At 41.5% G+C, this 27,931-nt stretch overlaps 1 protein-coding gene across 2 annotated transcripts; it reads right to left on the bottom strand.

Annotated features, from left to right (window-relative positions):
* Window positions 1-473: 473 nt before the first annotated feature.
* ajm1 (apical junction component 1 homolog) lies at window positions 474-27,831 on the bottom strand. 2 transcript variants are annotated; one of them, XM_037118378.1, is made up of 3 exons: window positions 23,571-27,831; window positions 17,798-17,946; window positions 474-4,565 (listed from the first exon to the last, which is right to left on the bottom strand). In XM_037118378.1, the coding sequence occupies exon 3, from the start codon at window positions 4,509-4,511 to the stop codon at window positions 1,239-1,241; it is 3,273 nt and encodes a 1,090-aa protein (XP_036974273.1). In that variant the 5' UTR covers window positions 4,512-4,565; window positions 17,798-17,946; window positions 23,571-27,831; the 3' UTR covers window positions 474-1,238. The 2 variants fall into 2 exon arrangements, with proteins under 2 accessions (XP_036974273.1, XP_036974272.1); XM_037118377.1 differs by lacking the exon at window positions 17,798-17,946.
* Window positions 27,832-27,931: the final 100 nt, after the last annotated feature.

Below are 27,931 nucleotides of genomic sequence, written 5' to 3'. Positions count from 1 at the left end.
GCAGCACAAATAGACAACTAAGTCTTTTTTAAGCATTTATGTACCATATAGCTACTGTGCCAAATCTGGCTCACCTTTTTCTAAGGACAAAAACTCCTGCTGCTAATTAATATATTTTTTATTTGTAAATATATCTAAAAATACAACTCATCAACTTCAGCGTTATAGGAAATTGCATGATTTGTTGGTATTATACCAAGTTTTGTTTTGTATTAGATAACTCTCACTATTCACAGTGTTTAAAACTGAACAGTACAAGCCAACACCTTCTGTGTCGCTTGCACCATTTTAATATCCATTGTGGTTGTTGCTTTCAAGTCTAACAGTAATCCAGTAATTCTGCAGTGCACAATTAAAGAACTACTGAATTTAGCCTTCAACCAAAGTACATCATCAGCCTCAAAGAGGTTAACATTAACTTTCAGAAGAAATTTCCTACCTAAGCAACAACAAGATGTTGTGTCTGTTTTTTGTTTTTTTTTGTAGATTTTTCAAGTCACACAACTATCTGTTTTTCTGTTTTCATTATTATAGTAATAATATAATATTATAATAATAATAATAACAATATAATATATTATTTATGATGAGGATTTATGTTGCAACTAAAACTTTTAACATTTGATCTCAATGTAAACAAAAACTTTCTTTACAGATGTGTTTACTTTAATATGCTATAACAGGAACATCTCCTTCTACAGGAATGTGGTACTTACCTTATGAAGCAACTTTGCATAGAAAGTATTTACGTAGCTAAGAAAATAATGTTCGATATTTTCTGCCTGACATACCATTAAAGTCACATATGAAAAATAGTCGTACACAAAATGTTGTACACACCCACAGAAACTCTCTCATTTTAACAGGCTAAGTTTAGAAGAACATAGAACATGACTAATCATTTGAAATAATCAAAATACCAGAATGTCAGTTTAGGTAATCCCTAACACAGGGAATGTGTTGTTGCAGTAAATGACCACAATACAGATAAATGACTTGTGGTGGATAAAAAGTATGTCCTGGTTAAAAAGATTCAAATAAATAATGCACTGTACTGATTCTGCATCTGACAGGAAATATTCTGAAAAAGAATAATACTGACCAAGCAGACATGAATATATTTAATTTTGATAACAAAATACTCGTCTACAAATGTTTGTAATTGGATTGATATATAAATATGTGTAACAATATATATGTATTTCTATACATATATATATTTACAACAAAAGGTGCACTTAAATAATGTCATCAAGGAGATGAGGGGTGCCTACCCAGTCCAAAGTCCTGGGCTCAGAGGCAGCCATAATCATGCACATAAACTGTTTACCGGTCCTCTTATCAATAGGATAAATAGTTGTGGGTGTAAACCTTTTGTTACTTTCCACAAACTCACAGAGCTGCTGATATACCTGTGGGTATTCATGGCGTAGGAAAACCCCTCGAATCCTTAACTCCCGCTGTATATTGATGAAACAGATTTCCCTAGCTTTCCTGCCTTCCTCTCCCTCTTTGTCGATATCTGCTGTTCCTGGAGGTGGAGTGAGGATCAGCGTTTCCATGTCACTCTCTTTCTTGTGAACCTTTCTCTCAGGGCTGAAGGAAGCCAGTGCTACCTTTGCATATTTTCTGACAGTTGGAGCTTGGTTTCTTGGTGATGGCCCTTCAGGTAATTGGTCACCAACAGCAATAGATACATTCAAGATGAAACATTCATTTGGGTCATACTCTTTACCAGCTTCCTGCAGCTCTTTACAGTACTCCCCTAGGTTGTCCTTGAAGCTTTCAAGCTCTCGGAGGGACAGGTATGTAGGAGACATAAGTAGACTATCCAGGCCATACTGCAGGAAGTTACTGGATGATGCAGGGTTTGGAAAACCAAGAAAGAGAACTCCTCTACCTCGAGAAAGGTAGCCAACTTTGGCAATACGGGAGAAGGCTTTGTGGACTTCAACAGTCTCCCGGCAGTGTTTGATAATGTGACGACATGTGCTGCCAATTCTTCCATACAGGCAGCTTTCTTTATGAATGTCCCAGTCCTCCCTGCGACAGTTACGGGAGCAATAGTAGGTGTAGCAGCTGTGGCAGGATTTAAAATATAGGCAAGCATTGAATAGGGTCTCTGTCCTCCGGCATTTGTTGTTAGAGCACATCATTGTATCATCCTCATCTGGGCTCTGATCTGGGGAGCACTCATCTGCACTCTTCATTGCATCACTGTCCATGTCTCGAAAAGCATCAGGATTCATTCTTATTGAGGTTGGCTGCTTGTCAAGTGGAGCTGGTTCCTCTGTACCTGCCCTTGAGCTCTTTCTGGATAGAGATACTGCTTCTTCCTCATCAATTAACTTCTTTAGTTGATCCAGAATGTCCTCACTTGCTCTTCTACTGGGTGGCTTATAATCAGTCACAAGATCTGCCAAAAGCTCATCAAGTTGTTCAAGGCTTTGCTGTAGTGAGGCATTATCATGTGTCTTCTCTTTGGTTGAGCTTTGAAAGTCAGGCTGAGACCGTTCTGGGCCCTCAGTGCTTCTGGAGTCAAGAATGTCCCAACTGGCAGACCGTCCTTCAGCCTTATTAAGTTTCCCTGGTCTAATGTCATTATCAGTGATTGTTATCTCAGGAGTCATAAACCAGAGTTTACCAGGAGTGCTCTTTGATGTCTCTGTTGGGCTTTTGTCAATTAGAGAATTATCAGACATTGATAAGGCTGCATAGCGTCTTGGTGAACTGGAGAGATTGACTACCACTGGTTGTGGTTTGTCACCTGTGACTGCTGCAGGCTTCCTTGACTCAAGGAGATCATCATAGCTCTGACCCCGCTGTACAGGAAGAGGTTGTTCCCTCTCGACCCGAGGGTTAAGAATATTGTCCCAGGACCTTGAGTAAGATTTGGAATCTGTGCCAATTCTTTGAGGTTCCACGCATGGGTTTGCATACCAGGGTGTTAAAACAGGCTCTTGACGGACTCTGGTTGGAGTGACTTGAGATACGTAAGAGGCAGGATTGGTGGAGTAACCAGATGCATCTGAGCCATACCAGTCATCTGTTTGTGCCTGAATGACTCTAGCATGCCTTCGGCCCTCTGTGTAATATGCCCTTGCTGGGATATGATGCTCTGGTGGCATTGCATACATGTCGCTGGAATAATATAATCTTGGTGGAGCAGTCTGTATTTGATATGTTCTTGGATCATCCCCATAAAATATTCTTGCTGGAGGTGTCTGTATGATGTATGGCCCTGGTTCAGTTGCGGCATAAGGTTTGGGATACCCTGACTGCATTGAGTATGGATAGGTCTCCATCTCAGGATAATAAGGTCTTGTAGCTACTGCGTGTACCCTTCGAGTCCTTGGATCTTGCACATATTGCACTTTTGGAGTATATGTTTGTCCTGGTGTATAACGTTCATCATGAAAGTAAGAACTTGGTTGAGGAGGGGCAGTAGTAACATATCTTCCTGGGTCATCCGCATAAAAAAATTTGGTTGGCACATTAGGACTGGAATGAGTCCTGCGTTCCCTTTCATAGTAATCACCTGATGAAGGCATTCTCTGCAAGGGAATCTCCATGGGTTGTATGTAGCTATTTGGCATGCTGCGGGAATATTGATAAGCTTGCCTGCTCTCTGTACCTAATGAATCAGTGGGAGTTGGTGTTCTTGAGTAGGAAAAATGACGTGGCACAGTCAGACTCCGACTTCCCCCACTGTGGTGCCTCTGCCAGGGTATGTCCATTTGTGGCGTAGCCTGTTTCCTTCCTGAATTATGTAATGCTCCATCATCAGGTTTGATATCCACCCGACACCTAACATGAGGACTGAGTGCTGGTTTATCGAGCCCCCCATCCTCAGAATTATCAGCACCATAGTGAGGTGAATATTTACCACTGTCACCCATTTGAGGCTGCAACTTAATCGGATGGACTTCATGCATATGAGCCCTTGTTGCTGCATAGGAGGATTCCCTACGCGGTGATACTTCTGGCCTCCAGCGAGAGTCTCTTGGAGCCCTTTGCGACTCCCTGCCCTTTCTTCCTGATGATGAGGACCCTTCAAAAGACACAGGGGTGAGACTGGTCTGGACTCGAGGAGCACTTTTTGACCTGGTCCTTCTTTTCTGTTCAGGGACAACTACTTCACTGGCCATATCTGCAGCCATTGGTTGAGGGGTCAGCCTATGGCTGAAAATGTCCGGAGCTGAAAAGCGATATCTCTGCTGGCGGCCCAAGGCATTCCAGGAAACATCTGGGTTAGCTGCATGCCTGTCAGCCTTCCTGTATGGAGACTCCATTGAGTATTTGTGTGATTTGGGGTACTCCAGTGACTTATAGTCAATGGTATGGCAGTGCCTCTTATTTATTTTGCTCTTACTATCCTCCAGTGTGCAGTAATTTATAGAATCACATTGTTTGGAGGGTTGCAAGGACTTGTAATGTGAAGAAATGGGGACCACTTTTATATCTTGATGCACAGTTGATAACAGTATGTCAGGCGGGTCTGTGCGTGTCATCTTAAAGGGACTGCTCTAGTTATCTCCATCAAGTTGCTTTAATGTTGATTTTGCCTGGAAAGGTAAAAAAAAAAAAAAAGAAGTCAGTCAGTGACAATTATCAAGACAATATGAATTTATTACACCAACTATGCATGGAGAAGAAAAAATATGTAGCATAGATTAATAACAAGCAAGTTAGATTAAAGTTTGGCAGGAGCCCTGAACAAAGTTTAGAATATATTTATGATTTGAGCAGCATATTCAACTTGGAAGATGTGGTTTTGTTAAAGCGAAAAAGAGTTTGCAAATTTAGTCCAAGGATTTTCTGTTGGTAATTCATTGTTATTGGTTGGTATTCATTCTGGTGTTCTAATTCTAGCCAGATTAGAAATTACTAAGGGGTTTCTTTGAAGCATTCATTATGACAAGTCAATACAGAAGCAATCACTTTTCACATAATATTGTGTATTCATCTGTGGCACAGCCCATACTCAGTGATGTGATCTGTTTTATCTGAACAAACAGGCCATCCCCCCATATCCAACCTAAACTGAACAACAATAGGGGAAAATAGGAGATCCATGCAAATGTAGTCTGTTATCATTTAAAACTGACATAAACTTAAAGCATTCATAGCTTCATGGTGTGTTTACCACCATAAATGTTGAATACTCCAGGGGTTATTAAAGTGTTTCAAAAGAATAAAACAAACTATTCTGAGATCCATCTCATATTTTGCAATGTCTTTCTCCCTAAAAAGAAACTCATCTGAAGGCTAAAATAAGTTCCTCTGATAAATCGTGTCTTCATGCTGTCTTCAGTGATGGCAGTGGCATCAAAAGTATGCCCAAATATAAATAAACGAGTCTACATCTGTTTGATGGCATCCAGCGCTGGTTATTCTAACACAAACAATACAGTGGATGTAGTATCTAGTTTAAATCATAGTATCTTTCTATCTCAATACTGCAGCAAATCAAGTCAAATTCATTGTATAGCCCAATATAAATGTACTAATGGGCTTTGCAGGCCCACATGCCAACATCATGGTAGCCTGTGGAGTTCTTCTACTAGTAATAGCACTATATGGGCCCCATTTCAGTTGTATCACGCGGTTGCATATGTGACATAAGTCACAATGTGACACCTGTTTACTGTTAAACTCATATGTACTCTGTTCATTTATACTGAAAAGAAAATGAAGATAACAAGGTGGAGAAAACATGTTGCTGGGGAATCTCTTAAAGCTACACTCGAGACCCTGACCCTACATTAATATTCCTGTATGTGCTAATTTTTTCTACATATTTAAGTCAGACTAGGGAAAATTCAGTCACATTTTCTTGCACCACAGTCAAGAAGGTCATAGTGCCATTGTTACCATAGTTAGGAAGGCAAGCAGTTATTAATTCTGCTCTGTTTGAAATGTTTCTTGCCAGACCGAGGCAGAGCTTGAGTGTATATACAGCCTGGGTTACAAAGGGCAGAATTTCCTAATTTTACATTGTTTTCTGTCTTTGTTGACATCAAGCTTTTTAATGCAACAACTGGGGTGGGATCTGTCTATGATTAGCCGCAAGGAGATAATTTATATCTCTGGTATCTAAAGAGATTTGAAGATGTTCACTAAAACCACAGCAGTTCAACAAAAAAATATATATATATTTGTGTGTCTGTTAATCATAAAATAAAAATATGTACTATGTAGAAATGTTTGTAAAACAATCTAGAAAATACAAAGGGTAGAATTAGAAAGATGGAGGAATCACAAGACTGCTTACATAATTATATAAAAAAGTACAAGCTGCAGCAACCTGTATGAGACCAATGCAGGAGAAGGCACTGACCCAGATTGAGCAACTGGTTGAGCAGACGGTCAGACTGGAACAGATGGAGGATGATTATGGTGTTGACATGGCTGATGTCTTCCTGAAATCTATTGGGGACTGCAGCCAAGTGTATTTATATATATATTTTTATTCAGAATGCAATTGTCAGAGCGCAGAACAGTTACCTGAAGGTCATGTTCAAATTTAATGAGCACAAAAACCTGCAGGTCTTGCTCTAATTCACCATCTTGTAAACACTGTCAGGCCACATGCGGAGTGTAGTGTTTACAGAGTGGTGGGAAATATGCCCAATTTAAAACCCTGGCCTCCAAACACCCAAAGCTACTCATTATTTTCAAGAATATTCAATCTAATACACTCACATCCCATTTTTTCCACATCCTAATTTTTCAAAATATAAAATTATATTGATATTAGCCATTGTGCTTTCCATAACTGTGGTATAACATAAAATAGAAATGCTTTGTAAATGTCTGCATTGTAAGAACATCAACCCTAGGCCCGGGCAATCTATTGTTATTTTATCATGATCGTGAAATGAGATTTTAAATCGTCTTAGATTTTGGATATAGATGCATGACAATATGGCATAAAAGTTGTATTTTCCTGGTTTTAAGGACTATTATACTGTTCTGCCAACATTTTTATAGAGACCTGTTTCTGCCACAACATTTGGATCTATTGTTCATCAAAAATGTATCTACAGAATAAAACAATGGTACATTTTGGCATTTGTTGACAGAGGATTAGTTTGAAATACAATATGTCAGGAAGTAGTTTTAAACAGTCTGTGGGAGTAATGGAACAAGAACGAGCTGTTAGATGAAGAGCTACAAGTGACAGACTGCAAATCACCAGCTTCTCATCCGTGATTAACGTTATCAACCCTATTAACATTGGGTTTGACTCTGGGAACATGACTCACGAAAGACTAAGTCCAGATGTTCCTCCATTTTATTTCTATACTTAAGTTTCTGCTCACCTCTCTCTACCTCTGGTCTCTTTACTGCCAACAGCTGGCATGCCCAGCTCTGTGTCTTTCTCCCTCTCTCTTATGTGTCTGCTCTCTGGACTTTCTTCTTCAGAAGTGTTGCATATGAATTTTTCACTTGGGTTCCATTTTCCATTTTTTGTGAGCTGCATGTGCAGGAGGCTTGTTGTTAATCACACACTCTCTTTGAGACTCTCCATTTGGAGGACCAAAACCACACACCAAAAGACTGCAGCTTGCCTCATCATCTGAAACTGACTCTTATCTTCCCCTAAATAGGCACCACACGTACATTTACACAAGGTCTATGCTACTACACCATGACTCAATGTGTTACATGAACGTACTTAATTTGGGGATAACTATCTAATATATTCTTTATATTCATACTGTGAACTTATCTGCATGGCCTGGCCAGTACTTGAGCATTATATATATTATTGTACCATCATCCATCAACCTTAACCACTTCCTTACATGGAGTCTGTCACTCCATAAAGATGTTCCCAACCTGTTTCCCTTAAGGGACCCCTTGTCTATAAATGCACTAAGTTCCCATAAGGCTGAAATCACTGTTGAAGTATTTTGTTTACATCTTGTTCCATATCTCACCTGCATGCCAGTATCTGGCCAAACTGTGGCAAAAAAAAATATTTAAAAAAAAATTAAAAATTAAATGGTATTTCAAAGTTTGTCGCTCCCTGCAAAATCTTTAAAAATGAGGAAATATTTGCTGGTTTTCCTTTTGCTGCTCTGCCTCGAGAAACTCTGGACAGATAGCTTTGATTCTTGCTAAATAAACTACAAGTGTACCAATACCCACAAACTTCTCAATTTACCCCTCCAGACTGGGCTCCAAGAACAACAACAGAGGCCAGTAAAATTGTGGAGTTCATTTTTTAGAGCTACCTGGTTGACAGACACTGGTAGCTTTCTTGCTGTTAAATGGAACATTAGCTGCCACTATCTGGTTAGCATGGTACAGGGTCCCATTCACTGACTCAGCCCTGTGATGGCATGAGATGGCAAACCTGGCGAGATAACCACCTTAGTACTCTATTTAGAACCAAGGCTGTGTTATGTCTCCGGTGCGGCCATGTTCACTGGAAGCTGCCAGTTCTGAGAGAGGTAGAATCAGCGACTTGGTGGTTGGGGGGGGGGGGGGGGCGCGAAGCGTGACCTACATTCCACACTATTGGCTGCTGTCTGTTTTTGCGGGACACATGCAACTTTGCACTCCATTAGCTGTATTTTTAGTCATTCTAAACTGACCAGCCTTGACTAAAACCCCCTTCACACATGTATTGTAACTCCGGATTTATCCAGATAGTACCTGGAGGAGCTGTATGTGTGAATACAAACGTCGGCATTCTTTGCCCCCTGACTTTACCCTGCCAGCTCTCTAGTCCTACATCCAGGAGAGCCACATGATTGAACAGAGCAGACAACTGACCGGGGGGAATTCACAACCAGTCACTGGGCTTGTTGACGATCCGTAATCAGTCCACGTTGAAACAAATACTCAAATATGTACTGGGATATCTAAAAATGGTGTTTAAACAACTGTTCATCAAAGTACTGCAAAACTTCGGCCCAGATTATTTCCTGGCTCAGTCTCTTTATCCAAAATGCTGCAGCATTGTTTCTATGGGGGTATTTTTACGCATGAGTGTAGCTGCTATGTCCTGTTCTCTGCCTCCCTGTATATTACTCTCCACTTTTTCCTTTCTATTGCGGATACATCCAACCGCATGAAGTATTAAAAGTATAGCAAAAACAGAGCTGTCACTCTGTAGTAGGGTTGGGCAATAAAAAGATCTTGATCATTTTCACGATACAATTTTCCATGATAACGATGATGAGTTTTGTTCATTTCCTCTACCTAGAAAACAGTACACCAACAGCCAATCACACAGCATAGACTGTGTTAATTTCGTTGACGAAGACTATGACGAAAAATATTCGTCAACAAACCTTTTTCACGGACGAAAACTAAACGAAAACTAAATAAAAAAGTCAGATATGATGACGAAGACTGTGATGAAATATAACTGACACAGTCAATGAATAAAAACGAGACGAAAATGTTAGGGAGGGATGAATGGAGAAGAGATCCAATCAGAGCGAATCTTTTTATGGCAGGTTGACCGATGCAGAAGCAGCAGAGTCATTTTAAAAAGCCTCGGCAAGCTGAACAGTGCAGGCAGCAGCATTTACACTGAAGGAGAACAAAGACGAGTTTGCAGAACTTTGCAGACGTTTTTCATAGGAGTTAGGTTGTTTACATGATATTTAGTTGCACAGCTTTGGCGGATTTCAGCTGACTTTGCGTAAGCAAGACACTAGCATTAATGTTTTGCAGTGCACCGGTCTGAGGGCAACGGCATGCCTCATGAACAACAGAAATGTCAGAGCAAAAACACCACCAAATTGAAGCTACATTTACAGAGGAGAGAGAGAGAGCGAGAGGGAGAGAGAGAGAGAGAGAGAGAGAGAGATTTACCACTCACTAAGTCTAGACTAAGACTAAAAGACTTAAGACTAGACTAAGACTAAAACTCTTATATTTAGTCGACTAAAACTAGACTAAAAGATTTGAGATGACTAAAATATGACTAAAACTAAATGATGTGTTATTCAAAAGACTGAGACTAAATCAGTATTTGCTGTCAAAATTAACACTGAGCAGAGAAACAAATGCATGTGGTGGATTTATGTTTCTGGCCCCTCCCACTTACATCAACTCAGAATAACTGTGTAGCCGACACAAGAAACTGAACGGTCCGACTAGCGAAACCAAAGACAATGACAAAGACAAAAGAGTTGAACCAAAGAAAAAGGTCATAGCACTTCGCTTATTTGGAAATAGTTCGGCTACCTGAAATCTGACAAAGGACAGACCAGCATCAGTTGCAAGATGTGTCAGCAACCACTAACCTCTTCCATCGTCTCAACAGGTGCCGTCCCAACAGAAGTCTGACAGCATGAGTTAGTGCTGTCATGGTAGCATCAGCCTCTCTGCAAGTAGCCATCAGACCAGCCCCACTGATTCTACTAGTCAGACTTCACTTCAACATCCAACAATCGCTGCTGCTTTTTCAGCCATTACCACATATGAGAAGAAACCAAAGCAGTACAAAAACATAACGAGTGCAATTGCGTACTGTGCTGCTAAAGATAAGCAGAATTTAAAAACAGGGCTTCAAGAAGCTGATGACTGTCATGGATGCTAAGTACACTCTGCCAAACATCAGTCCCTCAGCTGTATGCAGAGTGGAGGGTAAATGTGGAGCAGCAGCTCAGAGATGATATGTGGTCACACGTCCGAACCACATCAGGTCTTACAGAGCAGGAGGCTGATGAAGCTGAACCGAACAACTATCTGCAGGCTCAAGAATGTGCAATATTCACAGAATACAGTAGCATAATCATCCTCAACATTTAACTTGTTTAACTTTTTATTATATTCTTTAATCAATGTTCAGTTCAGTATACTACCTCTAAAATGTTTGAGACATGTTTGAAACAAGCGATTTGTTGTACTATTTTATAATTTTATTTATTTAGTGTTTAACATAAAGCCATTTGATTGGTTGATTCTCGTGAATGTTTGTCATCGAGTATCAATAAATAATTGTATTTCATAAACCATAATTAATCTTCTGGTTTGTTTTGTGTTCTGTCCTAAGGAGAAAATTCTTGAAACTGCAAATTCAACATTATTATTTTTGTTAAATATATATTGTAAAAATTATCGATCCTGATCAATATGAAAAATCATCTTGTGATAACACTTTTGGCCCAGCCCCACTCCGTAGCCTCTTTTCTAGTTCCACTCCTTGCCCAAACCATATGGAGTATTACCACCATGTGTGACATGGACAATCTCCTGTTGCTCGGTCCTGATCTGATTCTCTGAATATTGAGTTCAAATGTGAAAGGCACTTAAGTGCCACGTTTTATGGATATTATATTTCATATTCAATGCATAACAATAAAGCCAAAGATCTACTGAGAAATTGTACAATTAACCCAAATAGTTTTCAGAATATCAGCAGGATATCTGTCTAAAGAGGTGAGCGAGGTTGGAACAAGAGTTTGTAGAAACTGGCTTATGTTTTCTGTTCAACCTAAAAGCAGCTTTTTGAATGAGCAGTCAAAGGTTAAGTACATTTTGGCCCTCTGTGTTCCACTGTGACTAGGCTGCTGTCTGACACATATAGCACTACATCATTCATCATTCATTTACTGGCTTTGCTGTCGTTGAATGAAAGTTGTGTTATTCCCATTCAAAATGAACTTGAGATCTCACTCTCTGCATCTGTACATAATGGCTAGTCTGATTAAAGTTATAAAATAAGAAAACAGCAAATAAATCCCTTTTTCTGAATCTTCATTAAGTTTCTATTTTGATGGAGACCAAAGCGACAGTTAACTATAAACTTAAGGACACTTCCTACTGTAACATAACTCACCATCTGTCTGTTGTCTGTCACTATTCATAAAAATAAAGTGTAATTATTCTCATGCATCATGGTTCTTTGTTGTCTTAATGTTGATTTTTATCATAAAAAGCTTACGTGCCAGCAGCTACTAACTCAGAATAGATACTCTAACTACACTCACACACTAGGCCTAAGTGTCGGCTTTTTTCAGAGATCCAAAGTAAAAGCATCTCTTCTCACAATGATGAATTCATTAAAATTGCAAGACAGAGACATCAAACACAACCTCCGGGAATCAGTTACTGTTTTCAGTAATCATCTCTCAAGATGAAAAACCATAAGTCCTCTTAAAAAAGGCACTCCTTAAATACAAAATAGGAGTGACAAAAAACATGTTTCAATGTTTCTTATATCCCTGGAACACTGAACTTGCCGATACCCAGAAACGTACAAATCTATAAATCTGCAAATGTATCTTGCAAATAAAATACATTGCATGCCCGGAGAGGATACGTAGTGACAATACAATAGGAGAGAAAAGGAGAGAAAAAAAACATGAACAATTCTTGGGTACCAAAGCTTAAAATATCATTTTATCAAAGGATGACCCGTAATAGTCTCAAACCTTGCAGCCACAAATGTCTGCATACAGGGAGTTTCATCCTGCCATCACTCTCTGTCACGTCACCCACAGATGGCCTGTGGGCAAAACCTAGTGCTGATACTACGGTTAGGGTCATATAGGGTCACTTAACTTGGGTCATTCCAACTATCAGTGACAGGGCTGGTGAACACTTCAAACTGGTGCCTGATTCAAGGGATAGTCTAATGGACGGATGTCACTTCTCCAGTAGATGTAGCAGCGTCTTCTGGTCATTGAGCACTGTTTGTATGGCCTATTGTGGGCATGGGGCTACTCTATGGATCTGAGCTCTCGGTGCACTGCATCGCTGCACCATTGCACAGAACACCAGATTACAGAGATATGACCATGTTACTCCAACCCTTGCTATGCTTAATTGGCTACCTGGTCAATATAGACTTGATGTTAAACTTTTACTGGTAACTTGAAACTCTACATGGCCTTGCTCCTGCATACATAAATTTACTTGTGCCTTATGAGCCGAGCCACTGCCCTCAATCCTAAATAAGACAACTGCTCCACTACTTTGGAACTCCCTACCTGAGGAATTTAGACGTCACTTATTTCTTTTAAATCTTGCCTCAAGGTAGCTCCAGAACCATAGGGGGCAGTGTAGCCACTTACTGCTCTACTTCTACGCTTCATAGTATAATTAACTTGGCCTAGCTTGGTAAAAGAGAGAAACTTGAATCGAGAAGGTTTACGGATGTATTTTTCAGTTTATTCCATTTTCTTGACATTTTGTGAGTTTATTTGGTTTATTTGTTTTTTGTTTGGCGCTAGCCTGCATCTATCGACTGATAATATCAGACTATTGCTCCTTGTGGTATAAAGTGGAATGACAAGACAGCAGGGATCATGTTAGCTTCAATAGACTCAATGCAACACAGAAAATACAGCACACAGATGTCTTTGACATAATGTCAGCACTCTTCCCTCCCTCCCCTACCTGCCTCCCTCTCTCTCTCCCCCTTCTCTCTCTCCTTCGCTCTCTCCGTCTCCCCCTCTCCTCCTCCCTCTCCTCCTTCTCTCTCTTTCAACCCAGCCAGTCGAGGCAGATGACCGCCCACCACTGAGTCTGGTTCGGTTTCTGCCTCGTAAGGTCAGTTTTTTCTTGGCAATGTCCACAACCGCTTGCCCATGGGGGAAATGTTGGGTTGATCGATTAACTGATGGATTGATTCAATGTTCACACTAAATAATGATGATTTTAGTTCATTTTATGTTTTGAATAAAAATTCTGGCAGAGTGCAGCAACTATTAATAAGCACACAAAGTATTGCTTACTGTATAGGATATCACAGTGTGTAATACATGCAGTAAAGTAAGCTGTTGATAACTTAGTGCTTAGCCAGTAAGGAGGTATCAAGATGATCTAACACTTCCATTAAGGTGTATTAAGATCATAGACTACACCACAATGCTACACGGAGCACGGTATATAAGGATGATGTAGAACACTAAACAGCAAGGTCAGAGGAGGGAAATGAAAGACCATGTCTTCCACTATGTTGATCCTTGCAAAAATTAGGTTAATGTCATTCTCCCACTCTCCTGCTCACACAAGCGCGTATTTACACACTTTGTCCAAAAGAAGGGCAGTGATACTCAGCAAAGAGCTGAGAATGGGTTGCAAGCTCCATTATCATTCACTCAGTGAGCTATGCTTTGTTCGCGTTCTGTGATGCAAGGCACTGCAAAAAAAAAACTGCTAGTTGACCTTTCAAGCCTGCAGATGATATGAGGTAACTCAGGTCCCTCCAACAGGGCCAGTAGAGTATTAGTTTGTACATTTTGCTTGTACTATTAGTTATTTCATGCATTTGATTTTTTTTTTTTTACCATATACGTTATATTGATTTAGGTAATTACAGGTGTATATATGTGTGCACACCAACCATCAAGTCCCTAGCTGAAACTGATGTGAATGTGCCTCATGAATTGTTAGTTTTAAAGTAGTAGCAGATTCAGTCAAAATGGTGATGAACCTTTATGGGCTAAAGCTGGACAGGTACAACACAGTCATCTATATTCATATTTTAAATGACTAGACACGACTTGAATGCCAAACTTGTCAGCCTCTGGAAAAATATGCTGTTGCAACGTTTAACGTTGCCCCTGGACCACAAAGATTTCATGTTAGCCCACATTTTCTAACCCTATGATCAGAGTAATGTGCGGAGGGTACTTCATGGAGGTGAAAATTCCTTTATGAAAAAACATCTCTGATGTAACGTTAGTCTCTCTCAGTCTACATTGAAAAACATGACATTAATTAAAGTATTTGCCGCATGTATGGCTGCTGTATATCAAACGTTAACGTACGGAAGTTCTGTGTCAATTTATTCACTTTATATCAAGAGGGAGAGGGCAAGTAAGAGGATTTGGAAGTGGCCCTCAAATGATGAAGACTGACTCAGCGTATTCTCCATGCAAAATGGTTCTCCCCAGGTCAGTGGAGGCTTCACATCCACCAATAACATAGTTTGTAAAAGGTCATCATCCTACACGTAAGCTGGGTATTAGCTGCAGGGTTGGGCCGATGGACAATGCCATCATCCACTGCTGATGGCTGACAGCCACAGAATACTAATTCCTGACCAGTGTAACATCTTAGATTTAAAAGGCTCCTAAACCAGCTCAGTTCGGTGAACCCAAGAAATGCGGTAAAATCTGTGGCAGCAGTGTATCTTTTCCCTCGGGCCACTGTTTTTCTCAGTCATGACGTTTTTATATACAGTCTTCTTAGCTTAGCCTCCCTGGCTAGTTGATGGTAATGGCTACAGGCCAACAATGAGCGGACACGCTGCCTCAGATTCTTAAACAACCATGTCACCTTCCATCACAGTGTTTCACTGTAGACATTATCATTTGCCAGTTGGGCCAAACCTTATTTGCTGTGTGGTCGGTCCTCTGTTACCATGGCGTTAGCAGCTGTCAATGAAAACCACCATACTGAGTTTTTTCTGTCTGTGTACAAGCGCTTCATCCCAGGGCTCCCGAGCACACAGCCAGCACTTCCTGCCCAAGAAAAACGCTTTGTGGACACGGGCCATAATTTTTTATTTCCAGAATATTGTCAGATTCCCATTGAACTGAAAGGATTCTAAATAAGAAGTAGTTAGAATACTTTGATTTTCCTTTTTTTCTTCATTTTTAAGTCCACTTTACATCTTAACACTCAACCGACTTTAAAATAAACGATCTCAAGACATCCTCATAGCTTTGTCCTGCTCAGCGAGAGAAGTGAGCTCAGCTTTACCTAAAATTCAGTTTACTTTCAAATATGAGACAGACAGGTTTTGGACTGCTGATTGGCAAAATGAACACGAGAGAGTTCATTCTTGATTGAAAGCTCTGGTTTTGTTATCCACTGCTCTGTTTTTCAGAGCACACCATGTGAAATGACTTAGCTGGCTCAAGCTCAGTATTTTTTGAAAAGTTGTAAATGTGTCTATTCTTTAAGGCACTCGAGTTGCCCTGCTGGTCCAAACCTGCAAATTTTGGCTGTGAGATGATTTACATCACATACAACTGGTCTGTTCATTTCATGGGGCTGCTAAACAAGTGCTGTAAAAGCTGCACCAGTTCAAATAAAAGTACTCTGTCAAAATGTAATATAAAAAATGTAACATTTGATCAGTTATTGTTCCAAGACCAGCTAGGAGAGCATCTGGGTCCAGACTCAGACCAGGGTCCTGCTGTTTGTGCACTGTGTTGTAGGGAATATCTCAGACACCATGTATTGATAGTCTTTTGCTCTTCATAGCTTTTAAACACTCCTTCTATTTATTGCCTCTGCGACCATGATAAAGTCTTTTCTCTACAGGAACACCTATTCATTTTTCCAGCATGTCAAGACTAAATCAAGTTTTTCTCGTTCCATGTCAGATGAGCAACACTATACATCACTGAGTACAGAGGCTGGTGTGCCCCATCTGTTTGCTTCTGGCTCATAATTGCTCCTAATTCCACTGCAGCACCTCTTCCATCTTCTGCCTCAGCCTCTTGACTGAAGTATGCCATTACATGTGAGCATGCTAGCTCACTCCTCCACTCTGTAAAATCTGTTTCCAGCTCCATTTCCAACATCCATTTGCAGTACTGCATCATTAGTCTCTTCTATACCTATGATGTAGCAGCCATTAAGGGGGTACATCTGTACCCCTGTAGTTCAATAGCCCCAAAAAAGCTGGATGGCCTTATATTCTGCAGCGGCACTGCCTACTGGAATCTGATTCAAGACACCGTTGCTACTTGCCTACAAGGCTGCAAATGGCTTATGCCTACCCCACATCCAGGACATTGTCAGCCCATACACGTCAGCATCTCCACTTTGTTCAGCAATGTTTGACAAGCTCCCAATAGACATCAGAACAGCAGAAACTCTACACATATTACATCTCAGGCTGGAAACGTATCTGTTCAGACCGTACCTTGGTCTGTAAAATAAATGAAAAACTCACCTGGCACTAATAACAGTACATATCAAGACTCAACAGTCCCCTTTAATTCAATTAAGCCTTACCCAATATCAAACTTGATAGCCCTGGATCACTGTACATTTTAAACTACCCATAACTGCTTTTCTATAATCTAACAAGATGTTGGATCAGCATCAAATGACCCTTCCAATCCACCCCTTTGTCCACACCAAAAGTTAATGGAGTCTGCACTGAGCCGAGATCCATCCTCCTCCCAAGTTTCATGGAAATCCGTTCAGTTGTTGTTCAGTGTTCCTGCTGAGAGATGAACCAGCCAACTGACAAATGGACACATCTATCTCTGTCTTAATGTTCTAAATGTAGTGCTAGAAGCAGTTGAGTATAGACGTTGATGGAGTTCCACGATTCTTGCAGTTTTTTGGTTGTATCCACATGGTTGAATGCATTTATTGTACATCACTTTAGATAGTGTCATTCTAAATGAATGTAACTCAATCTGATGTTATACATTAGTCACTCAAAGCATCATAATCCTATGTGGACGAGATAATGTTTCAAGTTTTCTGTTAGTTTGAGAGGGTTTCACCGACTTCCTGCCTCACTCTTTGACAAACCATCTTACATTTCCCTGGAAGTTACAGTTGTGCACATAAATGTACATACCCTGGCAGATGTTTTTTTATTTTCTTTTTTGGGCATTCTTCAGAGGATATGAATGATAATACAAAAACTTTTCTTTCACTCATGGTTAGTGGTTGGGTGAAGCCATTTATTATCAAATAATTGTGTTTGCTCTTTTTAAATCATAAAGACAACAGAAACTACTCAAATGACCCTGATCAAAAGTTTACATACCCTGGAGGTTTTGGCCTGATAACATACAGTTGACACACACAGGTTTAAATGCCTACCAAAGGTATTCATCCTCACCTGTGATCTGTTTGCTTGTAATCACTGTGTGTGTATAAAAAGTCAGAGAGTTTCTGGGGTCCAGACAGACCCATGCATGTTTCATCCAGTGCTGCACGGATGTTGTTGGATTCCGAGCCATGGGGAAAGCAAAAGAATCATCGACGGATCTGCAGGAGAAGGCAGTTGAACTTTATACAACAAGAAAAGGATATAAAAGATATCTAAGGAATTGAGAATGCCAATCGGCTGTGTTCTAACTCTAATTAAGAAGTTGAAAATAATGGATTCTGCTGAAACCAAGCCATGGTCAGGTAGACCAAAAGAAATTTCAGCTACAACTGCCCGGAAAATTGTTGGGGATGCAAAGAAAAAATTGGTGTGGCTGTTACAAGATGCATAATAAGGAGGCACTTGAGGGAAATTGGGCTGCATTGTAAAGTCACCAGAAGAAAGCCATTATTACGCCAGTGCCACAAAGAGACCAATATTGAACTTCCATAAACGCTACATTTGGTGAGGAGCCAACAAGGCCTATGATGAAAAGTACACCATTCCTACTGTAAATCATGGAGGTGGATCGCTGATGTTTTGGGGATGTGTGAGCTACCAAGGCACGGGGAACTTGGTCAAAATTGATGGCAAGATGAATGCAGCATGTTATCAGAAAACACTGGAGGAAAATTTGCACTCATCAGCCTGGAAGCTGCGCATGGGACGTACTTGGATGTTCCAACACCTGACTATTGGAATGTGAGGGAACAAACTTCCATGTTGTGTATGACAGGTGTGAAAGTTGGAAACACTATATCCGTGACCAACACAAGCAAAAGAAACACTGATCAGGTGCAAATAAACGTTGTTAAGGTACACTTAAGGTTATAGGTCCTCTATTATCCAATCCATCCCCACGTAAACACCCCTACTCTGTGGGTGTGGGTTGTGGAGGGAGGAAGCTACATAAAATATGAATCTGTAGTCAACCTCCCACGTACCCATTCTATTTGGGAGATTCAATACAAATTCATCCTTCTACACACTAAAGGAGCTCTGGTTGAGCAGCCCATTCACCAGCATCTAATGTCTATGATTGTTTCAGATATTACTCTACAAAAAGGTGGCTCCTTCTGCAATAAAATATGAATTTCATTCATTTTTTACACTTCATAGCATGTGTCAAATACAACCGTCAATGTAACATATTCATGAGTATCCTGTTTACAAAAGAACCTGATAAGCCCTTATTCTGTTTTTTGAGAAACCAACATGTGAATCAAGGTAGATTTTTCGGCAAAAGCTTCAAATGGCACAACTAAAATAAGAATATGAGAATATTCCTTTTGCTGTCATTTTCCACTGCTGCTGACAAGATGAAGAAACTAAATCCAGCACAGGGTTCAGCTACAGCAGTGTCAAGACAGCTATAATCCTCAGCTGCTGAAAAAACTACAGAAGTGACTGAGAATGGCATGGCAGAAGAGTCAAAGACCGATCTACACAGACAGCATCCTGATCAGAAACCTAAAAAAGGTTCAAATCAAAGGTTCTACCGAGATATAAATACAGAGGTTACACTATGTTCCCTCTTTAAACATTCCAAATTTGATTCAAAGGCAAGAAAACAGAAACAGGCGTACAATTCTGATGGAATTGGTCAGTTGGAGCCGGTTCTGAGTCAGAAGCGGTTCTCGATTCCCACCCCTATTTGCATACATTGATGTCCCTCTTGCTTCTGAACGATAGAGGAGGAGCAGCCTCTGTGGTCCAGCTTCATCTGCTAGACTGTCAACACGTCAAGTCTGTGAGGGACTAATATATTAATACTAATTAACATAGTAATTGTTTCATCCATTCATTCAGGGAAATCGAAGGGACTCACTGGAAGTCTCATAGACTTCCCGTGATCATGCCCGCAAAGTCTAGAGGACCAGTGAAGCCCAGATATTTGGATGCAGCCTCAGAAGATGTAAATGGTTCCATTGAACACATGACACAACCAATGTATTCAATATGTCTAACCATCCTCACACGGTCAACTGTTTGTATTAACTTCCATGTGTTTTGCCGAAATGCTGAATTGTGCTGAATGTAAAACATTTAACATGGTACATTTCACCTGTTTCACCAAACTCTGCACCTGGGTACAGCCATGCAGCATCGACTTGATGTGTGACGTGGACAATCCGCAACAAACTAAAAGGCTACAGAAAGTTGGGTCTGTATGTAGACTGATAAATAATAATCAGTATGCGAGTCATATTAAGGTCTAGGTAGAATAGAGCGAGAGTGGAAAGAGAAGCTTCAATATGAAGAAAAGGGCTGCCAAATCTGTTGAAATTTAGAAATTAAGATTCAATTGCCTGAACAGTGACACTCACAGGCCAGAGCAGGCATGAGAGGAATGCAAAGTCTGTATGCAAACAGAGCCAGGTAGTGAATTTTTGACTTCACTAAGAGGTCCTGGAACCAGGCTGTTTTAATGAATAGACACAGGTGATGGTTGCGCAAAAAGGTCATTATGTGGCAGAGAAATGACCCCTTTCAGGTCAAGATCAAACATGGGTATCGCTTAAACATAGAGTCATTAACTGGAAAGGAGATCTAAAGCAAAAACAGCATCATCCCAATTTGGGATAGTTAAGTGCCAAAAAGGATCAGCAATAGCCCCAGAAAGGTACATATGTATGTATCATTATTGCAACACCTTGTGGGAAAGCTGAATGATGAAGTTGACCTGACCAACCTCATTCAAGTCTGATCTGAGAGTCTTGCGACAAAGCTACTGTGCTTTAAAGGAGAAAGGACCTTACATTCCAGCCAGGATGCTCTGGAGCTGACAGGTGCAAGAAAACCACTAACAGACCTTAATCCACAGAAAGGTAATTATTGGGATCAGAGAATTAATTCAAAGTGAGATAAAACCATCATTAAAGAAAGAAGAACCAGAACCTTACAAAAAAAACCCAAAAAACTTCACTTGTCATGTCATTGTCCGTAACCGCTTATCCCTTTCCATGGAGTTGCGGGGTGTTGCTGCTGGAGCCAATCCCAGCCTTGTCTCAGGGCGAGGGACAAGTCGCCAGCAATGTGGGGTTCAGTGTCTCGCTCAAGGATACTTTGACATGCAGCTCAACCCTGCCCAGAGCTGGGATTTGAACCAGCAGCCCCTCTTAACTTGAACACCACAAATCAAAAACAACAACCCACCCATCTGAACCTAGTTGTCTCTCATAATGACCTGTCAGCAGTATCCTTGCCTTTAGAGCTAGGACTGATACATTATTTCAGAAGCATTTTTTGTTATATTTATTTTCTTAAAAGAAACCTCTTCATTTCTTTATTCTCGACAGTGATCTTGTGCCTGTAGCTGTAGCAGGCCTTTAATAAGCTAATCCACATACCTGCCTACCTGCAGAAACTCTACCTGTTCACTCACTTAATCAGTTGAAGAAAATAAATATCGTGCATCACTGGATACTATGCCATCTAGCTGAGGGCCATCAATTGGCTGGTTGTTCGGCCACATTAGCCCAGACTGAAATGTCTACATAGTTATCATTATTCATGTTCAGGATGAACTGTTAAAACTTTGGTAATCCTCTGACTTTTCATCAAGCACCATCATAAGGGCCAAAGTATAACATCACACTCAGCTGTACTTTGTGTTCACTGCATATTAGCACGTGTAAACATGCTAACATGCAAAACTAAGATGGTGAACAAGGTAAATATTATTCAATTACATTACATTTTTATCATTTTTGTCACTCCTGACACTGTCCAATTGGAGCAGGTCTAGACCATACTCTTTAATTAATGTACAGTATGTACAGAGGCCAGCGTTTCCACCATGAGCAAGCACTTGGCAACAGTGGCGAGAAAAATGTTTTTGAACAGGCAGAAACCTTGAACAGAAGCGGACCCTGTGGCTGGTGACCACCTGTTGATGCAACTAGTTTTCCCAGGAAGACTCTCATGAAAGCACTAACCACGCCTGGTTAACTTCTGAGACTGGACGGGATTGGGTGTGTTCAGGGTGGTGTGGTCATCAGTTATAGCTGCTAACGATCAGAGTTTATCGTCATTGTGAGCATATTTTCATGCTAATATTAGCATTTAGCTAGGATTTCCTCTGTCTCACAGGGACACTTGACCACTAGAGGTGAACAGAACTCACTGTACAAGTGGTCATGTCAGTGAGCAAATACATGTTTTTTTACTTTCGATGCCCTTCATTTTTTTAGTGTCCCTGGCAAGAGAGGATGGTTGCCAGTTCAGTCTGGGTGGGGAAAGTGAAAGGCAGCACTTGCCCCTCCGTCATTAAGACCAGTAGGGGCCTTAACCCCAACCACTTCAGTGGAGCTGCTCAGTGGCCAGCAGTGGATCAGACTGTGGTTGTACTGGGCAGCTGGCAGATATGAATGTGTAACTATGTGACTCTGATCATGATGTTCCTGAAAAACACAGCATTGCTCTCATTAATACATGAAGGTTATATCATATACATATATTCATATATAGATATATAGATACATATTTTAAAAACATTAGAAAAAATTGACAACAAATAAGAATTAAAGTTGGAAGCTGGAGAGACTAACTCAGTGATTGACATGTCTGCAGGCATTAGGTTTGGTCTGCTCCGGCCTCTGCTGCAGTTTCCTCACTCCATCACTATCTGTCTTCAGAGACATTCCCATACTTGGTCACCTGAGTACTGCAGGCTGAAACGCTCTCCTCTACTGGTCTCATTGCATCGAATGAATACTATAAAGACATTGCTGAATTGATTAGTTGATTAATCGGTAAGTCACTGGTTGAAAATGATCTGATAACTAATCATAAAACCAAGTGGGGCAAAAATCCAAAGTTGAACTCTTCTAATTAAAATATATATGTCATACCAGTAAAAATTGAAGACTTGGGCTGTTGGGCCTATGTGCTCACAGTGTGTCAGTAGTGTGGAGGACTGTATGTGCTAATGATTAGTTAAGGAATTGGATAAAACAACAGTTATCAAAGATGGAGATGATCACCAGGAATGAGGGCAGCTGATAATTCTTTATAGTGTTCAAAATTGATCTGTTTTTAGCATCCACACATATTCAAAACTGTAATCCATCTATCTATCTGTGGTGGCCTCTGTACTACTGTGCAGCATCTGGCTAGGCTATTCTGCTGTTCCTCCGATGACAAAATCAGAACAGCCCATGCAACCCCGGTAATACTGCAACAATGCAGTGCTGGGGACATGCCTTGTTGGAAATGAAATGAACTTGGGTCGCGGGGAAATGCATCGAGTCCGAACGAACGTCGCATTGACGCGCTGAGCTAGCATCCACTGCGTAGTACCTCCTGCCTGCTGCTGCTGCTGCTGCTGCAAGAGGAGCTGCTGCCTTGAGCCACAATCCTGATGAGGATGATGTCAGTGCTCGCGGATGGGGAACACATTAGTCCAATAGCAGTCAGCAGGGAAATGACTACACATGACAGTAATGAGCAAATAAGCCACTGCAGCCCTCTGTGCAGAACACGCACCCTCACAGAACCACACGCGTTGCAATCTCAGAGCGGTAACATGTAATACGAGATGTGCACCGAACCGACAACGCGATGCACAATCCTTACCGTGCTCCATCACCCCGTCGGACTGATGCCAAATTAAAAGAGACGATCAAGGGTGGCAGTAAGTACAGTCACACTAATATAACCTGCACGGCGCCTTCCTAAATAAGCCAGCCGTCCACAGAGCACGGCAGCACGGTGCTGCAAACCCAAAAGTCAGTGTCCTTACCGCATCAGTCCGGAATCCCAGCCCGAGCTTATCCATTTTCTGTCACGGACGCAATACGAGGCAGTGCGATAGTGGTTTCCCAATGACGACATCGGACATGTGCCAGAGGTAAAACTGCAATATCCGCCTTATTGGTCGGACGGGTTTTTTTCTCTCCTCCTCCCAAACGTTACATCGTTGGTGAATCGATGCGCAACCCCGCTGCACCATCCTCATCAACTGTGAGTGGCCGCAACCGCAACCCCCTCCCTCTCTCTCTCTCTCTCTCTCTCTCTCTCTCTCTCTCTCTCCCCCCTTCTCTCTCTCCTCTCTCCTCTTTCTCCCCCCTCTCTCTCTGCCTCCATCCTGCCTGCAGCACTGACAGAAGCACGTAAACCTCCGCCAAGGAGGCTGAGTTGCGTCCTCCATCTGTGTGCCAGCGACGACCATATTTTCGTGTAGTGAAATCTGTAGCGCACATCCACGCTCCCATCAGGAGGGAATCTGTCACTGTGCTGAGCACCCATGACCTTGCCCTTTGCGCCGCCATCAGGATTAAGGTTTTTGCATATTGCTGATTCATCTTCAAATTAATCAGCGATAGCTTCGATAATGGGTCGAAAAGTCTCTGTTAAGCCAAAAATTACAAAAAATAATTCACAATCTCCAGTGCTGGTCTTCATAGTTTTCTACTTCATGTAATGTAGTTTACAATGTAGTTTAACAAATTGCAATAGAAATTTTTCAAGGCGTAGGTGTCATTACACTGGAGACATGTCTCCACCGCGTTTTGAAATGACAGATTTTGTCCACATCCCTTATTAAAAGCATAATTAGTTTCAAAAGTTACATTTTTCTTTGAACGTCTGATCCGAAATGTCCAATAGCCCGTTATATCGCCTAAAATCACATATGAAGACTGTATAAAAACTGTTGATTCATCTGAGCCCTTATGTCCACAATACTTAAGTTGTATTCAGAGTCGAAATTTGTGAATATGTTGCTTTACAACACAACAAGCGAATGATGTCAAATATATCAACTAATATCACCATGAAACTTTCCCAGTTGAATACTTAGTGATTACATTAAAGGGGCACTGTGTAGTTTTGGAGAAAACTAAGTGAATAAACAACAGTTAGCAGTTGTTAAGGAGAATGCTCAAATGCCTTCTTGCTGTGAATGAAGGAATTTAGATTTTTTTTCATTATAATTTTTCTGAAAATGTTTGTTTAATGAGTTGTTATCTAATAATGCATACATTTGCATAAATGTCCCTTAGCAGATACATCTGGAGGGGCCCTCTATGTTGTTTATTACTGGATTTACCCCACCCTGCCCTTCATCCTCGACACAGATGCCAGCGGTGTTGGTTCAGGTGACACCAGAGGGTGAGAGAGTCGTGGCGTACCACAGCAGGACATTCAACAACGCAGGATGTTGCTGCTGTGTTACCAGGCAGGAGCTGCTTGCTGTGGTCAGTGCCATACGCCATGTCAAGTATACCTTGGGGGCCTCCACTTGCCCTGACCGTTCGTGACAGGACTGACCATTCGGCCTTGCACTGGCTCACGTCTTTCAGAGAACCAGAAGGTCAGCTGACACACTGGATTGAAGAGCTACAGGCATATGACTTCACTGTCATCCACAGACCAGGGGCATGCCATGGAAACGCTGGCGCACTGTCCTGCTGCCCCTGCAACACTGATGGCTGACAACACTGTGAGGAAAGGGAGGCTCAGGAGGCAAAGTCACGACAACCGCAGCCGTATGTCCTGAGCAGGCCTCCTCCAGCAATGAGCTGGCAGCTGTGGATGTGGCGGGGTGCAAGCGCAAGCAGGAAGAGGATGTTGACATCAGACCAGTGCTCACATGGGTGGCTATGCAACACAGACCAACATGGGAAGAGGTTGCCATGTTGTCTTGAGCCACAAAAGGGCTCTGGTCACTGTTTGAAAATCTGCATGTGTGATGGGGTGCTGCAGAGGGGGTGGAAAGAACTAGTCCTACTGGACTAGTTGGACTAGTCAACTAGTCAACTGGACTAGTCAACAAGTCCTACTGGGCTAGTTGAGAGATTTAACCGCATGCTGGCACAACAGCTGGCCATAGTGACAGCTAAACACCAGAAGGACTGGGATACTCATGTCCCCCTTGTGCTGATGGCATGCAGGTCAGCTGTCCAGGACTCCACTTCCTGCTCCCCTGCCCTTCTCATGCTAGGACGGGTGAACCAGACCCCAGCAGAGATGATGGTGGGCACTCTGGGTCCCAACTATGTCAGAAGGCTCCAGGACTGCTTGGAGTCTGCACACACGTTTGACAGAGGCTAGCTGCTGTCAGAGGTTGTCATTTTGAGGTGGGAGAGTAGGTTTGGGTGTATAGCTCGGAGAGGAAGAAGGGCAAGTGCCCAAAACTGGACAGTGAGTAGGTGGGGCCTTGCTGGGTGAGGTCGTGTACAGGGTCCAGTTGCCACCCAGAGGAAGGAAAGTTGCCCTACATCGGAATAGGCTCGCTCCCTACCGGGGCATGGCCTCCCCTGAAAGACAGGGGGGCGGGACACAAGGGACGCAGAATATGGCTCTGATTCACCAGCAACCCCCCTCTGATGAGCAGAGTCTTTTGCACTGGCCTCCACAAACTCAACTTTTTTGCCTTTCCCCCAATTCCTCCACCCAGCCCCATTTACCCGCCCCTGCGCTGGCACGCGCTCCGGGCCTTTCCCCCGGTGAGAGGGGTGATTATGTTATGTGTAGGTCACTGTGGGATACCAAAGGTGAAATGTTAATGTTAAGGTAGCTGCTAGGTTTTCCTTAATGTCAGTGAATGTATTCCAAGTTCAGAAACTGTGAAGGCTGTCCGTCAATTTCAGCTACCTATGACAGGGAGTGTGTAAGATAGCTTGTTGGTGATTGGCTGAGAGAGAGATAGAGAGAGAGAGAGAGAGAGAGAGAGAGAGAGAGAGAGAGGTCAGGGTTGTTGGATAGATCTGCAGGTGAATGATGAAAGAAAGATGTGTGCACTTTTGAAGCTACCAGTTTCATTATTTTGGCATTGGCTAAGGTCCACAGTAGATCATGTTCAAAAGATAAATAAAGGAAGAGAAAACACAGCTGAGCAGCTCGTGACTCCTCATTTAGAGACACTACAGTATATTCCCTGTTATATTGCTGTTAGGTGAGAACTGAACGAAAATGTGGAATGATTATTTCTACTATATAATCAAGTGTGTTAAGTGTTTAACCAAGTACTATTATTTTTGAATGTTAATGATTTAATGTTTCATGTGAGTCGTGTTTAAGACAGTCCACATCTAGCCTTGGTGACATTCTGGGACATGTGAAACACAATTTGAAACATTAAAATGTTTAGTTTTAGACTTGTTATCTTTTATAAAGTGTTAACACTGGCAGCCCAAAACAGAAGGTCATCTCTCTCTGAACGCACTCTTTAAAGAGAGTGTACACTCAATCCTTCACTTCACTTTAAGCTTTCAGCTCTTTACTTTATTCTTACTCCACCAGCTTGTTTCTACTTCATGTGTTACGCTCTTCAAGACATCCCTCATAAGAGAAGTTGGTTGCACATTATTTCTTGTAGCTTTGTATTTTTCACTGTATCAATTAATTTCTTTTGGGTACTTTCGTCAAGGTTCTTCTAGAACAAGTTCCGGTTTTAGTATCGTAAGTTAAGTATCGTGACCTGACTTAAGTTTAATTTGAAATTCTCTCATACTAAGTTAACTAAGGAGAACTCGATCGGCCTATGAAGCATCCTTCAGTTATTTTAGAGAAGAAGTCAAATTAATTTATCAGTCAGAGCCTAAGAATCGGCACTCTAAGCAAGATTATCATCATCATCATCATCATCCTCATCCAGACCATCATCACCATCAACATTAGGAAAGGCGTTACAGTGATCAGTTGTTTAAGAATCCATGTGAGTGGTTTCCAATGCAAGAAATACTCTTTTGCCGGGTCGAACTGCCAGGTACCCACATCAAACTGGATTGAAGCTGCCATCTTGCAGTTGAGCAACAGCCAAGGCCACTGGAGGACGACCACATGCCACCTGCTGAGTCCAACCAATGTTCAAATAAATAGGCTTACCCATTCCTTCATCCTGCCGGATTCCCATTTATGCCATATGAGTTTGTGTCTCTGAGTTATTATCTTTGATTTAAGAAGACATTTGTTTAGGGCTCTGTTGGCATTAAATTGTTATTTTTGGTAATATTTAGCTGCATTCACCTGACCCGCAATTTCACCATCCACCTCATTTAATTCATAAACTAATTACATTAGTTATTACAGACTCAGCATCTTCCTGTCACCTGTTAATCTTGTTATTTGTTTAATTTGCCATCTCATTTATTTACCTTG

Source organism: Acanthopagrus latus, chromosome 12 (genome assembly GCF_904848185.1).
Source record: "Acanthopagrus latus isolate v.2019 chromosome 12, fAcaLat1.1, whole genome shotgun sequence".
In the NCBI taxonomy this organism is placed as follows: domain Eukaryota; kingdom Metazoa; phylum Chordata; class Actinopteri; order Spariformes; family Sparidae; genus Acanthopagrus; species Acanthopagrus latus.
Note: the sequence above shows the minus strand (reverse complement) of the source record. Positions and strands in the feature narration are given on the sequence as shown.